Here is an 18623-nt window from a genome sequence, read left to right on the forward strand (position 1 = left end):
TGCAAACACATGCAAATCATATGCAAATAGTGTGGCCTCAGAAAATAACAAAATCCTACGGCCTTAACTGAGCCATCAAACCTTTCTTTAAAAAGAAAAGTAATACACCTCTTCAGCGTCTCTGGGGCAGGAGACAATTTCCTGATAGTGATATTTACATGACATCGGAATTGGTTAATCAGAGGAGTAACACATTCTTCATGTTTACATAGGACTTAAAGGTTAAGAAAGCATTTTCACATGTATGATCCCATTTGATCCTCATAATTACCCTGGGAGGTTAGGAATTGGAACTCCTGTTCTATTTTTCAGATGGGAAATAGACTCAGACAAGTGACATGACTTGCCCAAGTTCACTTGGTTGGTCATCAGTGGACTTGAGGCCCAAAACTACGCTCCTTCAAGACCAGAGCTCTTGCCATGCACCGAGACACCTGCCTTTAAAGCAAGGTAGGCTGTCATGGAGTTTGCTTGCACTGCGTTTTACCAAAAGCATCCTCGAACCGCTTCCATCGATGAGGATGGCATTTGAGGGGTGAGACTAGAAAAGCCTAAATATTGGTAGCAACCCTAGCGCAGTGCATAGGCCATAGTTTCTCCCACCCCCTCTGCTTTTTAGCGTCTGCTCTGACATCTGCAGATGAAGAACTGTCTTCATCCCATCCATTCTTCACTCTTGCAGAAAGCAAAACTCTTCCTGAAATTACAGAGGGTAATAGTACAGTCTCCACTGCAAGACCATGGATCTGAAGCCGTCGTCCACCATTTCCTAGTTGTGTGGCCTTGGAGAGGTCATTTAATTGCTCTAAGCATCAGCTTTTACATCTATAAAGAGGGGGAAATAACAGCACCTCTATGGTAGAACATGTGTTAGGGATATAAACACAAACAAAAAACCCCTGCGTGGTGTCTGACATCTAACAGGTGCTCGATAAACAGCAGCTCCTGTAATTCTTGATTAGCAGTCGTAACACAGTAGTGGGAGCAGCACCTCAAGTCATTCTGAACTCTGCTGTCGAGAGCCGGGCTCTGGGAAATGGAATGGGAGAACGGTAATGCCAAGCAGCCCCTCTTTCCAGAAGGCTGGAAAACATTGTCTGAGGTAGCTAAAGTCAGCCCAGTGAGGAAGGCCTGAACTTGGACTTTCTTTAATCACTACCCCATCTTGCACTATGATAAGGGTAATTACAATCCTGCTTGAAGCTATTTCTGAGAAGAAATAGAGCCAAGGCTGACATCCTTAACCCAGCTCTCCCCACTGGACTGCCCTATATACAGCAGTGTTCCCTACTTGCCTGGGCTGGAAGGAAAAAAAGGTGGATTCCGTTCCACTTCATCTGCTTTATTAGGCCTTAATCACAAGGTCAGAGGATGGAGGTGTCGTCCTCCCATACCAAGACCAGAGGCGGGCGTTCCCAGTTCCCACTTCCAGCAGACCCCGCCACAGAACCTGGCCCTTCCATCTGCCCCCAGGGCATGCCGTGGCACCTCTCCACATGGCTCCCCTACGACAACTAACGGAGTGGCTTCCTTTGTGAGGACAGCTTCCTGCTTCAACAGCCTCTCTCGTGGAAAGGGACTAGAAGCTGTTGGAGTTGGCCAAACCCTTGAAGCTGGCCTAAGTCAATGAAAACCGTCACACTGAGAGGCCGGGTGACCCACCACAGAGGGGTGCTCAACTGATTCATGCTTGCCAGGAAATGCACTGGGCCATTCTGGGGCTGGGTTCTCAGCTATTTTTGGCAAGGATTGGTGGTATGCAAAAGGAACTTCCCCCTTTTTTTTTAAGCACAGGCCCAGCAAGAACTGAGCAATCAACTGCATTTCTTGTTCCCATCTCACCCTTCTGAGCACCTCTCTGCCTGCCGAATTACTGAAGCCACTAGAGCTGGATTCCATTTCTCCGCTCCAGGCACAGGATAAGCCCATCAAGCTGGTGGCCTCATTCTGGCGATGGCTCCCCGTGCCAGCTGCTTCCTGTTGGCAATGATGTTTTCTGCCAGCTGTAAAGCCATCACCTCCTCGGATCAGATGTGCACTGAGGTGAGTCTGAACTGTTTGTCTTTATCCAGATTAAACTGCCTAGAAATTTTGCGATTCAGCATGCAGTCCTATCTGAGCCTTGCCCTCCCAACATCCGCAGTCTTTAAAAGGGTGACACGGTGTGTAGCAGTTTTTCTTTAGAGTGAAGAAGGAGGCATCGAGCTCAGCCAGGGGGTGATCAGGGAGATTCTTCACTGGAAGAAGTGAGTGTTTTCCTCCTCTGCAAATAAGTCCCTCAAAATGATCCTAATTGGGACATAATGTACCAACAGGGTCTCAGGGCAAAGGGCAGCCCTCCAAATGGGCTTCCGGCATGGAGGTGCTGTTTGCCCAATATCCTAGCATACGGCCACTACCCCAAACAGTTGTTTGGTTTCCTGGAGATTAGTGAAGATGGCCTGTGCCAGGTTTTATAGCATATAAAGATCACTCGGAATGAGTCTGGCTCTCTCCTCGCATTGCACAGCCCTCCATCTGTTTTATTAACCCACAGGAGTAACATTGGAGAATAGAGCCAGATTGCATCTTCTGTTTTGGCCCATAACAATATTTACCAACTTGTGGGAAGTTCTTGGAGAGGGTGGTGAGAGAGAGAAAGGAGAAGGGCCGCAGTCTCTTGCCAACTTCTAAAATGCTCCACTGTTCCTCTCACAATTCTGGAGACCGGAAGTCTAAGATCAAGGTGTTGGCAGTGTCAGTTTCTTCTGAGACCTCTCTCATGGGCTTGTGGACAGTCATCTTCTCCCTGTGTCTCCACATTATCTTCCGTCTGACGTGTCTGTGTCCCGATTTAGTCTTCTTCTAAGGACACCAGTCATAGTGTATTAGGACCTATCTTAATGATTTCGTTTTTAACTAAATTACCTCTTTAAAGACTCTCTCTCCAAATAAAATCACATTCTGGGGTACTTGGGTTAAGACATATGAATTTGGGGGCAACACAAATCAGCCCCCAACAGAAAGGGTCAAGGAAGAGGTTTTCATCAACCCCAGAAGGTTACCTCCTCATCATTCAGGCTGGAAGGTCAATTATACACAGACACGTAGGAGGCATGATAAGAGGGTCAGAGTGGGGACACCACCTCCTCAGTGATCAGGTATGCCAACATCCTCAGGTCGGATAGTGTCACAATTAAATTCCAGTTCACTGGGAAGCAAGCTATTTTAAATGCCCCTCTCTTAAGCCTACCAGTTCAATTCTTAAATCCCTGCATTGCTACAAAGCCCTCCAGAAGCCCACAAGGGAATCCTGGGAGATTCTGGAAAGCCCGTGGAAATACTGGACACTCTCGCATTCTATTGAGGACACTAGGTTCCAGAGTTACCAGGTTTTTTTTTTTGCATTTGGCCCCACCATTGGCAGAAGAGAGGAAAGCACCAGGGCGAGCACCCTAGGCCTTGTGCTGCCTATTCCACAGCCTCCCTGCCTCCTCAGGTGGCAGAAGTGATGCTGAGGGTCCCAGGATCTCCAGTCCTGGCCCTATGCTGCAGCAAGAGCTTTCTCTTTTGGGTAAGTCAGGTGAAACTGAAACCTTTCAATTCAACAACCTACTGGCAACTCTCCCTCCAAAAGGACCGGTTTTCAATGCTTTGCAACCAATGCAATTAATGTTGGATCTATACTTTCATTTACTTCCTCTATTGTGTATGAGTTCTTGGTAACAGGATTCGCAGGCTGTTTCCTGAGCTGTCACTCTGCGTGACTACTGGGAAGTTGCTAGGGGATACAAAGATGAATGAGAGTTTGGTCCCAAGGTAAGGAACTTCTGGGCTGCTGGCAAGTGGAATAAAAGTGGGAGTGGTGAGAGAGGAAGCTTTGGGCTGAAGGGTTTGGCCTTTTTTGAAGTGCAGATCACCCCAACTTGCCCAGCCCTCTCCCTCACCTTCCTTTCCTCTTTTCTTCTCCTCTTTAGTTTAAGCAGAATTAACCACACACTGAATGTGTGCTCCTGTTGGCCCCCATTAGCTCATCAGGCCCTATCCTGAAGATAAGGCTTTTGTTTTGCTTTGTTTTGAGTTTAATAAACCTTTTATTGAAATAAAACATACATACAGAAGGTTTCCCAATCCTAAGTGGACAGTTTTCACCAAAGGGAGCACATCTGTGTGACCGGCACACAGATCGAGAAATGTTCTCCATTCTCTGAAGCCCCCTCGGGCCTCTTTCCAGTCACTAGCCCCCAGGGGCATGCAGTACTCTAATTTCTGTGACCAAAGAATGATTTTGCCTCTTTGTGAATTTTATATACAGGGCACTACATGGTATGTGTTCTTTTGTGTCTGGGTTCTTTTGTCCAGCATTAAATATATGACATTTACCAAAAATGCTGCATAGAGCAATCATTTGTTTATCTCATACTATATATTGTTTACTAGTGTATTGTGGTGTCCTCCTGTATTAGTGAACCACTATTTATTTATTCATTCTACTGTTAATGGCCATTTGCATTGTTTTCAATTTCTATTATAAATGCTGCTGCTTTGGACATTCATATCTATGTCTCTAGAAAACAGATGTGCAAGTCTTGATTAGGTGTATGCCAGGGTGGGGGTGTAGTTGGTCATGTACGGTATACAGATATTTAATTTCAGTAGGTATTGCCAAAACGTTTTCCAAAGGGTTGGTACCCATTTATACTCATTGGCAATGTGTATGAGTTCTGATGGCTCTGTGAACTCACTGAGAGCCTCACCATTGTTTAAGAATGTTAACCGTTCTGACGGATGAGTAGTGGAACTAACTAGGATTTAATTTTTATTTTCCTGATGACTAAAGTGAATACATTTTCAACTTCCTTGGCCATTTACATATCCTTATGTGTGTGTGTGTGTGTGTGTGTGTGTGTGTGTGTGTGTATGTGTGTGTGTGTGTGTGTGTGTGTGAGAGAGAGAGAGAGAGAGAGAGGTGCTTTCTCAACTCTTTTGCCCATTTTCCCTTGGGTTATTGGTCTTTTTAAAACTAATTTGTAAGGGCTCTTTATGTATTGTGGATACAAGTCCTTCATCTGATTGCACATATCCTCTCCCACTGTATGGCTTGCCTTTCCACTTTTAACTTCTGATGAACAGAAGTTATTAATTTTAGGGGCGCCTGTGTGGCTCAGTCATTAAGCATCTGCCTTCGGCTCAGGGCGTGATCCTGGGGTTCTGGGATCGAGCCCCACGTAAGGTTCTTCCGCTGGGAGCCTGCTTCTTCCTCTCCCACTCCCCCTGCTTGTGTTCCTTCTCTCGCTGGCTGTCTCTCTCTCTCTCTCAAATAAATAAATAAAATCTAAAAAAATAAGAAAAAGAAAAAAAAAAGAAAAAGAAAAAAGTTATTAATTTTAATGTAGATTAATTTGTTATTGTTACTTTATTTTCAGTGTATTTCTGTCCTGTTTAAGAAATTTTTGCCTCCCCCAAGGCCATAAAGATATATCCTATGTTTTCTGGAAGTATGATTTGTATTTATTTCTGTTGCTAGGTTTCATATTTACATCTACAGTCCACCTTGATTTCTTTTTTTTCCTTTTTGGATATGATGTGAGGTGGGAGTCAAGATGAATTTTTTAGTAAACTTTTTATTTGAAAAATATTTCAAACCTAGACAATTTCTAAAAATATAATGACCATCCATAAACACTCCATGTGGAATCTTCCATTGTTATATTCTACATGTTCTGTGTGTGTGTGTGTGTGTGTGTGTGTGTGTGTGTGTGTATCATATGTAACAAAATATTAGAGCCATGACCAGGTGTTTGGAGGCTGACAAATGTGCAAAGCATAGCTGCATAAGTGTTCTGTGATTTGAATTCTGGTAACACTTTAGATGCCCTCTTGAATAATTACTTTGGAGTGTAGACATGCCTCTTCATTTCAGATGGGCTCATCTTGGCTATCCTGTCCCCTCAAAACTATGGTAGGAGGCAGTCCTTCATTTCTGGGTAGGGGTGGGGAGTGCTTAGTAGAGCTTCTTTTTAGGAGAACTCCAAGTTGACAAGTTCACAGATACAAAGGCTTCTGAAGAGCTGAGAACAATGACATGGTGTTGTGATGATCCAGTGAAGGAATTCCTCCTGTGAGTGTTCAACATATATTATCTCATGAATCCTCCGAGCTGGCCTGCAAACAAGGTCATCCCCCATCTATAACTGGGGAAAAAGAAGGCTCAGAGAACAGTTTGCTGGTTGAGAGCTGGCATTTGCCCCCAAGCAGTCTGACTCAAGACAAAGAGAAAATGAACTGCATATAATTGGAGTGCCCTTTGCCTGGAGGTGTCAGGTAGACCACTAAGTTTTAAGAGTGTGTCCTCCTGGGAACATTTTATTTTCAGAGAACTGTGACTCTGGGATTTGATGCAGTCACACTACTATCTCTGGATAGAGGAGTGAAAAATGGAGGGGGGGTCGGTGTTCAGCATCTCACACTCCACACGCATGGGGGAACTGGCTGCTGTGTGTGCCAAATGCAGATGAGACTTTGGAAAAGTGGGAATCAGCACCTGGTGAAATTCAAAGGGTTCAAAATTAGAAAATGATTTCAACACTTGAGAAGAGAAAATACAGTGGGATAGCAGGAAGTTTGAGATACAGTAGAAGGAAGCAAAATACGATCCTGATTGAAAAAATGCAAATGAATACCTGGGAGAAAAAGGGATCTCAAACACAGATGGAACACTCAGAGTCCTGCTTGGTGTAAAAGGCACAGCTCTGACAGGACGCTAGAGACGAAGTGGTTGGTGCAGGTCCCAGTGCACATGGGGTTCTGAGTAAATGCCCCATGACTGGGAAGAGGGTAGGCTTGCCAGCTGCATGAGTTCACAGCAACAAGGGACCCATCTGCCATGGAACTGGCCAAAGTAGGAGAGTGAGAAGGTCATTTCAGAGAGTGACCTCACACTGAAGAAGGAAAGCTGGTTCCATAGGAAGTGGTCATGTAGAACGCAGAGGAACCGCAGGGGCTGCATGAGCAGGGGTGGGTGTCTGCCTGCAGAAGCAAGTGAGCACGAGCCCCGGCAGCCAGCCCCACCCTGGGCAAAAGGGCAGTGGCCACGCTCTATTCCCTTCTGCCTCCTGTCCCTTCCTTGTCTCTTGCATTGTCGTTCCACGGTCCCAGAATCCTGCGCTCTGCTAATCACACTCTCACAAACTTTTGAGATGGATCCTCACAGTGAGAAAGACACAACTTCATTCATGTAGTATTTCTACCAAAAATGTGTAACCTGAATCAAATCATGAGGAAAGATAGGACCCCAAGTGAGGGACATTCTGTAAAACATGAGGCCGCATTTGGTTTTAAAAAAAATCTATTATCTGTATCTATATCTATAGATATCTCAATGCCATGAGAGACAATGAAAGGCTAAGGAATTTTCTCAGACCAAAGGAGTCTGAGTCATGAAAACTAAATGCAACGTGTGAACTTGGATTAGAAAAACAAAATTACTGGGGCACCTCATGATCCTAGTGTCCTGGGATCGAGCCCCACATCAGGTGCCTTGCTCCTCTGGGAGTCTGTTTCTCATTCTCCTTCCCGCTCATGTTCTTTTGCTATCTCTGTCTCTCTCTCTCAAATAAATAAAAACTTAAAAAAAAAAAAAGAAAAAAATACTATAGAGGACAGTATCAGAACAACTGCCAAAATGTGAATATGAATTGTATATTGGACAGTAATATCAATGTTCAATATTCTGAATTTGGTAATGGCACTGTAGTTATAGAAGAGATGTCCTTGTTCTCAGGAAATTTAGGGGTAAAGGGACACGATGTCTGCAATTTACTATCAACAAAAAAGAGAATGAGCATAGTGTGCATGTGTGTGTGTGTGTGTGTGTGTGTGTGTGTGTGTGTGTGTGTACTCCTTGCCTTAAAAATACAATAGACTGGGGCACCTGGCTGGCTCAGTTGGTAGAGCATGCGACTCTTGATCTCGGGGTTGTGAGTTTGAGACCCACACTGGGTACAGAGATTACTTAAAAATAAAATCTTAAAAAAAAATACAATAGACTGCAAACAATTTAATGCTGTTTGAGTGATTCCAGAGCACGGGGAGTTTTGTGTCACCATCCATAATAGTAATTGTGATTGTACAGGAGTGTGACTGTGAAAGCCATGTGTGTGTGTGTCTGTGTAGCTTAGGACATTCTCCGAAATGTGCTTATTTTTAAATTCTCTTATAAGCACAATTCTTGTCATTTGCCTCTTTCTTCCAGGAATCAAGGGCAGAGAGTTCATTGCAGTTTATACCAAACTAGAGATTAATGTATGACACAGTCTCATGGGGTTTCCCAATACTCTGTGGTAGTGTTACCCACTGGTTCTCTGTTTTTCACTGGGTTGAAACTGAGCTTTTTCATTTATCTGCCTTTGAATTGGTAGAAGCTCCCTCAGGCCACTGGCTCGGTAGAGCTCCTGCTGGATCTTCAACTTTCTGAATTATATTAATGCAGTAAAGTGCTTAGTAAAGCACAGAAGAGGACTAATTTAGGTGTCACGGGCACTAATATATTCAAGAGAAGGAGGGAATTGCCAGCATGGCGCCTTTTGCTGAAGGAACAGAATAGAGCAGATGAATCGAGGAAACGTCCCTTTCTCCAAGTGTATGTGACATCAGCTGCGCCAGTGGAGAACAGAAAAGGGAAATGTCTTCTCAAAGCTACTCCAAACCTTAGCAGCTACTGGGGCAGCTAGTGGGTCTAGCAACATGTGTTTTTCCCACTAGTCACCTAATCTCAATTTAAATGCAAAGTGTGCATTTCAAGGACATTAGGTGGCTCTGTGGCAGTGCCTAGAGGACTCTAGGTCTCTCAAACGGGTCGGAAGAATGAATTGCAAGGAAATAAAAATAGCAGCATTTTCATCAGTGACACTCATAATACTATCACAGTGCGGAAGAAAACTGGTGATTTCCTGTAGATGAGCCTGCTTACTGCACCTACAGAAACGAGCACCGCTACGCAGAAGCCAGAATCAAGCAAAAAGCACTTCAACGGCAGTGATGGCCATGCTTCCCAGTGAAGGAGGGTGTGCTCAGTTTCTGTTTCCAGCTAAGCAGGAACTATTTGCAACTCAGTTTGAGGACAGCTGCTGAGCTAGAATCTGCTGGGGCAGGTCTTGCCCAGACCAGGACAGTCTTGATGGGGCCTCTGGTAGGGCCACTGTGTGGGGACAGCAAAGGCAGCTGAAAGGGTGGATGAAATCACGCGCAGTCTGACGTCATGTGAGATATGGCCCCCAGGTGCACTTTGCTGCAAATCATTTCTTTCTTTCCTGGGAGCCTCCTCATGCAAGATATACCCCATCAGACCTTCATCCTACCCCACACCCCTTCATCCTAAGGCATCATCCAGATAAATCATGGCCAACGCCTTCCCATTTTTACCCAGTTGGTCCAAGATTTGCGAGGCAAGGCATTTAACAAGCAGCAAGTAGCAGACTTCTAAATACTCGCCTCCCGTGGGGCAGAGGATGAGGCCATCCTCTGAGCTTACGTGCACGGCTGCGTCTACCAGCAGCCTGTGGTTCCAGAGATCCAAACTGAGTCATGCTTCAAAGTTGCAAGGCCTCACGACCTACAGTCTGTGCCACACTGCTGGTTTGTTCAAATGTTGTATTAAGAAAATTTATTTTCTTTTTTTTTGGTGTAGTGTTCAATGATTCATTAGTTGCATATAAAACCTAGTGCTCATCACATCACCTGCCCTCCTTAAATATTAAGAAAATTTCTAACAGAAGTACTTAGTTACAAGGAACCTCCATGAATATATATCTACATTCAACGATCATCAATATTTTGCCTACTGATTTCACCTCACCACTCCTCCCCTCCTTTCTGCCCTGGGCATTTTAAAGGAAATCCCCAAGAAGTCATTTTATCCAGAAATACTCCCAAAGGCTTCTCAAAAGAGTAAGAGCATTGCTTTTATAATTAATAAAATTCACAATTCCTTAACATCTTTTAAGAACCCATCCTCAGTTTCTTGATAGTCTATAAAATGTCTTTTCCTAATGCTTTTTTTGAATCCGAATCAAAACAAAGTTTACTCTATTATTATTTGGTTTTATCTCTTAAAGAACTTTGTCTCTTTTGACAGGAGCAATCTCCTCTTGTCCCATACCCCTCTCTCTCTACTTCCCTAACACCATTCACAAGCCTATAAAACAAAGATGTGGTGTATACACACACACACACACACACACACACACACACACACACACACACACACGTATACATACAATGGAATATTGTGCAGTCATCAAAAATGAAATCTTGCCATTTGCAACGATATGGATAGAACTAGAGGGTATTATGCTAAGCGAAATAAGTCAATCAGAGAAAGATAATTATCATATGATCTCACTGATATGTGAAATTTGAGAAACAAGGCAGAGGATCATAGGGAAAGAGAAGAAAAAATGAAACGGGACTAAACCAGAGAGGGAGACACACCATAAGAGACTCTTGATCTCAGGAAATAAACTGAGGGTTGCTGGAGTGGAGGGGAGTGGGAGGGATGGGGAGGCTGGGTGATGGACACTGGGGAGGGTATGTGCTATGGTGAGCGCTGTGAATTGTGTAAGACTGATGAATCACAGACCTGTACCCCTAAAACAAATAATACATTACATGTTAATAAAAAAAAAACAGTAATTCTATAGAATGCCCCACCTTCTGCATCTGGCTGAGTGCTACCTTGTGGCGCTGTTTAGCTTAAATCCCTCATATCATCTGTAGACTATAAGTTAAGTCTGAAGTCTTAAATGCAAATTTAATTCTCGGGGGCGGGAGAGCAGGATGGGGAGAGGCACGAATACCTCATAAGTGGTACTGTCTCACATCAGAAAGTATGTAATGTAGGATTGTCTTGTTTTAGTGATCCTAATGCAGAGTTGTTTGTTTTCAAACTGAAATAAAACATTTCCATGCATCCAAAATCAAAACTATGAAACAAAGTATCACCAGAGAAGTCTTCTTTCCTCCCCTGCTCCTCTATCTGGTTCCTTTCTTCCCCTTCAAGGCAATGAGCTTTGGGCTTTTTTCCATTGTTTCTTTTTGCAAATATAAGAAATACACAAACCTTTCTTACAGAAAAGGTAGCATACAATATGCAATGTACTACGTACCATATACTGCACATGCTCTATGTACATTCTGCACCTGGCTTTTTACACCATACAGTGTACCTGGCTATCACTCCATATCAGCATGTGGAGATCGTATTCATTCTGTTTTCGTCTGCAGAAGGTTCCATCTTGTGAATGCGCTGTATTTCTTTCAACAAGTCCTATATTGATGAATAATCTGGTTATTGCCCATCTTTTTGGTATTACAAAAATTACTAAAGTAAATAATCTTCCGCAGGAGTCACCTTATGTCTTTGCAGGTGTATACTTGGTAAAGATTGCTAGAAGTGGGATTGCTGCTCAAAGGATAAAATACTTGTAATTTTGCTAGTCAATCAAATTACCAACTCTGATATGAGTTTACATTGTTTCTCTCATCAGAAAGAAGCCAACAACACATATAACTGTGAAAATTTAGGTCTCACGGAAGTTCCTGACACTCTACCAAACACAACAGAATTTTTGGAATTTGGCTTTAATTTCTTGCCTACAATTGAAAATACAACTTTTAGCAGACTCATAGATCTTATCTTTTTGGATTTAACCAGGTATGTATCTGAGTTCCTTATCTGTAGTTGATGTTTTACTTATGTAATAACACAACTTGCATTCAAATTGTTTCCAGAATCTTCTTTTGGGAGCACAGGGACACTCTGTGTATCCTGCATGCTTATCTTTCCCATGAAATATTTTTATGCAGGTGAAATGTAATATTTAAAAAACCCAGTCAGTGGAGAGAAAAGTGGATTATTTTCAAACTAGATTGCATCAGCAGTGTTAAGAAGTTCTAAGGAATACTGATAAAAAAAAAAAAAACTGAAAACAAATCTTGTATTAAATCAGATGCCATAGTTCATTCTTGGGTGACAACATTTTAAGAAAAATTTACAGGAGAAACACAGAAGCTACTAACTTTTTCCCCCCTGTAAGTTGGGAAAAAGAGCTCCATTATTTAACTTTAGAAGCAGAATCAGGATTCCAAATGCTGAACCAGTGTCTGTGAACCAGTGGGCAGAAGTATCACAAGGAAATAATGGAATAAACCAGAAGGGAAAGGCAGTGTGTGTGCCTGTGCGTGCATGTGTGTGTGTGTGTGTGTGTGCGTGTGCTTGTGTGTGCAAGACGGGAAAGGGCTGTGCATGTGGATGGGTCTGCATCCCTTGCAGCAGCTCTATTTCTCTGGTGGTTCAGCTTGAGTGTCTGCGGAGTGGCAGAGCATTCGCATCTGTAAGACTACTTCATCTTTATAATCACCCCTGGGAGGTAGGCATGCTGAATATTTTCATCCAGCTCATGTTCAATGAGGAAATGCAGGCTCAAGGAGATTTTGTGACTTTGCTCAGGGTCACAGAGTAAGGAAACTGGGACTCTGCTCTCCTGACTCCCAGTCCAGAGCCCCCCAGATGACCCCAGGCCACCTCCACGGCCAAGATTCCACGGGCTGCCTGCCAACACTTCACTGAGACAAAGTCTTGCCCTTTCAGACAGGGACGGAGATCATTCTACTATCTACTCATGGTGCCCCCAGGACATTTACTTTCCCTCTGCTTTACCATTTCTCATTTTTAGATGAAATGAGCTTGACCACATTTTTAAGGAAAGCATGGGGCCAGGATAGCTTTTCCAGCTAGAGGAGTCTAGGTTTCCTTTTCTGTTATTTTCAAAAGGTGACACAAATATCACTTCATAATTTCTTTTTTAAATAATTTTTTATTATGTTAGTCACCATACAGTACATCCTTAGTTTTTGATGTAACGTTCCATTCATTATTTGCGTATAACACCCAGCGCCCCATGCAATACGTGCCCTCCTTACTACCCATCACCGGCCTATCCCAGTCCCCCACCCCCTGCCCTCTGGGAAACACTTCATACTTTCTAAACTCCCTCTCCTTAGCTCCCCCAGCCCCTGCCTCTTACCTGGCCACCAGTCAGACAGTATTTTTATTACTTTAAAGAGTCACAGTTTCTTTAGCTTTACCAACATGTTTTCCGTTTTCTTTGCTCATTCTTCCACCTCGTTTTTCAGACTTTCTCTTGGAATAATTTTCTTTTTTTTCTGAAGTACGTACTTAACAATTTCTTTAGTGAAAGTCTGTTAGCAGTAAACTCCCTCGGATTTTGTTTTTCCAAAAATGTCTTTATTTCGATCTGATTCTCGAAAGACAGTGTTTCCTGACATGATTCCAAGTTGCTGGTTATTTATCTTTCTCAGCCCTCTGATGCTGCTGTTCCATTCTTCCCTTGTTGCTGCTAGATAATCACCTGTCTACGTAATCACTGCTCACACACAGGAAATCTTTCCTCTCTGGGTGTTTCCGGTGGCTTCTCTTTGTCTTTGGCTCTCTGTAATATCACAGTACTGCACTGTGTAGATCGCTGGGCTCCTGGAATCCTCAAACGGTGTCTTTCATCAATTCTAAAATATTCTAGCCATTATTTGTTTGAAACTTGGCTTGCTCCCATTCACTCTTTCATCTCCTCTGGATCTCTGATTTAATTTATATCACAGCTTCCCATCCATCCTTCAAAGATGTCAGTATGTCCTTCTTGTTTTCTACCATTTGGTGTTTTGGACTATATTCTAGGTAATTTTCTCACATCTACTTTTAGTCCATTAGTATCCTTTTCCGCTGTGTCTAATCTCTTGTATAAACTGTCCTTGGTTTTTCGATTTCATTAACTTCCTATTTCAGTAAATTTCAATGACTTCATTTTACAAATATATCACATGAGTTTTAATACATTTTTCCTTCATCATATTATTGGTTCACACTGTTTCCTTTAAACATATCAAACACATGTTTGATAGGAATATATTTATTATATATTCTGATAATATATATCAGGTATATCACATATTCTTTTATAAATCATATATATTACCAGATATACCTCATAATTCTGGCATCTGCTGTTTGTTTTAACCTGATTCTATAAAACTTTTTTTAAAGGTTTATTTATTTACTTAAGAGAGAGAGTATGAGCAGGAGGGGCAGAGAGCAAGAGAGAGAGAACCTCAAGCAGACTCATGCTGAGCGCAGAGCCCAATGCGGGGCTCTATGCCATGACCCTGAGATTACAACCTGAGTTGTAACCAAGAGTCTGACCCTTAACTGACTGCGCCCCCCAGGTGCCCCTGTAGAACATTTTTTTAACTGACTTTGACTAATTAATTCCCTTATGTGTTCAGCAAAATGTTACTTTTAGATCATTCAGAGTTTGAAACTTGATGTAAATATTTGTTTAAAAAATACTTTCCTGGAACTAGACAATGGCATTATGGCTATAGAAAATAAGCTTCTATTTTCTTGGAGATGCATAATGAAATACGTACAGGATATCTAGGAGCTGATTTAAAATAATTCAGGAGGGAGAGGTGGAAACAGAAGAAGCAAAGAAGTATATATGGCAAATTCTTGAGAACTGTTGCAACTGTGTGATAGATATATGACAGCTCATTGTACTATAACCTTTACGTTTATGTAAATTTCAAAGTTTTCCATATTAAAAATTAATTAAGTAGGTACATTATTCCTGAAGAAATTTCCATTGACTTCTGCCAATTACCTAAGTCACTATCATTCTGGAGCCACTTGGAACTCAATTTTCCAGCATCAATTTAGGCCACAGTCCTCATGAGTGTAAGCTTATGGTTAGAGAATCTCAGAGGAGGCATCTCTCATTATTGCTGTGTTCCATCTAGAGCTATGGCCAAGAAAAACACATACCCTCAAGGTCACCCTCTACAAACTTTTTTTTTAAGGTCTTCCACTGAACGGATGGATCGCTTTTGAGGGTCTTGGTGGTTTGCAGGTTTTGATAGGACCTCCTACCCTGCTTGGACCCCAACCTTTGTCTTCTGCCTTTGTGCATGTGGCTTATTACACCTCGAGCTCTAGGCCACCAAGGACTGGCAGACACTGGCAGATAGAACAAAGCTAGCTCCAGGGCTCACTTGCTCCCAGGGAGTTCAGCTTCTTTTTCTAAGGGAATTGGAATTCTAAGGAATTCCCTTATTGATCTCCAGGGGAGTTATGTGTGTTTGTGTGTGTGTGTGCGTGCATGCATAACCCAGTATTTTCAGGTGCAACACCAGGATGAAAACTCTAGTGTTCCATATATCTATGGAGCATTTTCATATGTATCATTTGACTAACAGCCGTTCCACAAAGTCCTCATCATTTCTATACTTTATAGATACAACAAAAGAGGTTGAGATAAGTTGTTAATTTCCCAGAATAACAGATACATATATTACATATTATATGTTCTATACTATACATTATATATAAAATACCGCATTTTACTTAAAATAGTAAATAGTTGGATTTTGCCTACAATCAAATCACTGTTCCCTAGATTCTAAACACAAACCTCTGAGAGTTCAATTCAAAGGGGCAAGATATCTGGAAAAAAGTCTACATCAGAATTTTCAGAACTGAGGCTAGCCATTAATTCAACAGATCATCTGTTGGTAATGAAGACAGTTTTTTACGTTTTATTTCTAGTAACAACGTATACTGTTTTTACGAAACACAGAAGATGGCCTTGTTAATATAGGTTGTGACAGAGTTTTTCTTTTTTCCAGTTAATTACTATTAAATCTATTACCTTTCCAAGGTGCCAGATCAACTGGGTACATGAAGACAGTTTTCAAAACCATCATCAATTGAACACAATTGTGTTGACTGGAAATCCCCTGATATTCATGGCAGAAACATCTCTTAATGGGCCCAAGTCGCTGAAGCATCTTTTCTTAACCCAAACAGGAATATCCAATCTCGAGTTTATCCCAGTGCACAATCTGGAAAACTTGGAAAGCTTGCACCTTGGAAGCAATCATATTTCCTCCATTAAGTTCCCAGAAAACTTCCCAATCCAGAATCTGAAAGTTCTGGATTTCCAGAACAATGCTATCCACTACCTGTCTAGTGAAGACATACAAGCTCTGGAGCAGACCACCAACCTGAGCCTTAATTTCAATGGCAATGACATCGAAGGCATTGAGCCTGGAGCTTTCCATTCAAAAATCTTCCAGAGTTTGAAATTTGGAGGGACTCTTAACTTGTCTGTTGTATTAAAAGGTCTACAGAACTCTACTACTCAGTCTCTCTGGCTGGGGTCATATGACGACACCAATGACCAAGACCTGACTTCAGCCATGTTTGACGGACTTTGTGAAATATCTGTTGAAAGCATCAATCTACAGAAGCACTCCATCTCTGATATCTCCCCTGCCACATTCCGGTGCTTCACTCAACTCCAGGAATTGGATCTGACAGCAAATCACTTAAATGAGTTACCCTCTGGGATTGAGGGGATGAAGACTCTCAAGAAATTAGTTCTCAATGTAAATAGTTTTGACCAATTGTGTCAAATCAATGCTGCCAGTTTTCCATCCCTTACAGACCTCTCTATCAAAGGCAACATGAGGAAACTTGATCTCGGTGCTGGGTGTTTGGAAAAACTAGAAAATCTTCAGAAACTTGATTTAAGCCACAGTGATATAGAGGCTTCTGACTGCTGCAATCTTCAGCTCAAAAACCTGTCCCACTTACGATACCTAAACCTGAGCTACAACGAGCCTCTCGGTCTCCAGAGCCAGGCATTCAAAGAATGTCCTCGGCTAGAAGGTCTAGATTTGGCATTTACCCACTTGCAAGTTAAGGGTCCACAAAGTCCTTTCCAAAACCTCCATCTCCTACAGGTTCTGAATCTCTCTCACTGTCTCCTGGACACTGAGAATCAGCACTTTCTAACAGGCCTGGTGGATCTCCGCCATCTCAATTTACAGGGGAATCACTTTCAAGATGGGAGTATCTCAAAGACCAACCTACTTCAGACCTTGAGCAGCTTGGAGATTCTTATTTTATCCTTCTGTGGTCTCCTCTCTATAGACAAGCAAGCATTCCAGAACCTTAGGAAAATGAGTCATGTTGACTTAAGCTACAACAGCCTGACAGGCAATAGCATGGATGCTCTTAGTCATCTTCAGGGAATCTACCTCAATATGGCCGCCAATAACATCCGCATCGTCCCATCTCATCTCCTCCCCACCTTGTCCCAGCAGAGCACCATTAATTTAAGTCACAATCCGCTGGACTGCACTTGTTCGAATATTCATTTTATAACATGGTACCAAGAAAACCTGCAGAAATTTGAGGGCTCGGAGAACACTGAGTGTGCAAACCCCCCATCTTTAAAGGGAGTTAAGCTGTCCGATGTCAAACTATCTTGTGGGATTACGGCCATGGGCATTTTCTTTCTTGTAGTATTTTTATTCTTGGTTGCCATCCTGCTCATTTTTTCAGTTAAATTCCTTCTGAGGTGGAAATACCAGCACATTTAATGCTGAAGGTTTCTAGAGATGGCGAGTAAATGTGTTTAGCAAAAATGCCCCAAGTAAAGGAACTGTTGTCTGTTCCTTTTTGGTCTGTCAGACTTTTCAGATTGGCCCCTACAGCTGTGCAGGGATTTGCTGTGCTTTTCTGAGTCCTAGAGCTAATGAACCTTCCTGGAACTTAAACTGACTAAGGGCCCAACAACAGCTGTGAGAGACCCAAAGCCATTTCTTCACATGGAAGGTCGCTGGAGGACCAGTGGCAGGGAAAGGCCAGGAGAAGAATGCACTAGGAGGCCATCTCCCTTCCGCTTGTGGACACCCCTGGAAGCAGCTCCTACCCTGACCCTAAAAGGAAATCAACTCCTCCAACTAGGCAGCGCTGACAGCCCCAGCCAAGCTCCATCTCCCACAGCTTGGACATTGTGCTTGGCTCTGAGTCCTCAGTAAGGTAGTCATTTGAAAAACTTGTTGAGGATAAAGTCTCAAAGCTTATTTTAAATGAAAAAGGGAATACACAGTGAATTTAAAAGAAGAGGCTGAGAAATGAGAAATGAATCTTGACATCAAATCGACTTTGCTAATCTCCTTAATCCTTAGGTCTCTAAGGCCTCTACAAAGATGCTAAGGTGTAAATAGCTACCAAAAAAAAAAAAAAAAAAAAGCAAGCAACCCCACCAGCTCCCCAACCCCCAAGGTCTAGGAGTTTTGCTACATTGGCCACCCTCTCTTCAGAACCCTGGAAGCGACTTCTACGTATCTGGTGTGCTTGCTCTTACGTTACAAATCCTACCTTATGCATGGGCTGTGGTCCAAATGCTCTTCTCATTTGGATGTCTGGTCCTTAGAAGCTTCTTTCCCACAGGAACTATGAAATAAACGGTGGCTTGGTTCCCAGGCTAGCTCTCAATAGTCTGTTCACCTGGGACAGCAATCGAGACGGCACATTTACATTGACAGTGGAGGAAAGCGCAGCAGTATGCTAGCTAGCCAGAACACAATCAGTGGGCTTCCTGCATTTCCAGTGTGGCCAGGGGCATCAGCAGTGGGCATGCCAGTGCAAAAGAGAGGACAAGGCCATTGGATGGAGAGAGAGAGGAAAGTGTTACGACTTAGGCCTTACAAGGCGCAAAGGG

The 18623-nt window shown here is 42.7% G+C and overlaps 1 protein-coding gene across 2 annotated transcripts; it reads left to right on the forward strand.

Moving 5' to 3' along the window:
* Positions 1–1783: 1783 nt before the first annotated feature.
* CD180 (CD180 molecule) lies at positions 1784–18384 on the forward strand. 2 transcript variants are annotated; one of them, XM_087862112.1, is made up of 4 exons: positions 1784–2043; positions 11526–11692; positions 14537–14546; positions 15736–18384. In XM_087862112.1, the coding sequence occupies exons 1-4, from the start codon at positions 1954–1956 to the stop codon at positions 17494–17496; spliced, it is 2028 nt and encodes a 675-aa protein (XP_087718238.1). In that variant the 5' UTR covers positions 1784–1953; the 3' UTR covers positions 17497–18384. The 2 variants fall into 2 exon arrangements, with proteins under 2 accessions (XP_087718238.1, XP_045650184.2); XM_045794228.2 differs by lacking the exon at positions 14537–14546 and having other exon boundaries at positions 1785–2043; positions 15768–18384.
* Positions 18385–18623: the final 239 nt, after the last annotated feature.

This window comes from Ursus americanus, chromosome 5 (genome assembly GCF_024610735.1).
Source record: "Ursus americanus isolate L20-20 chromosome 5, mUrsAme1.1.p, whole genome shotgun sequence".
Lineage (NCBI taxonomy): Eukaryota > Metazoa > Chordata > Mammalia > Carnivora > Ursidae > Ursus > Ursus americanus.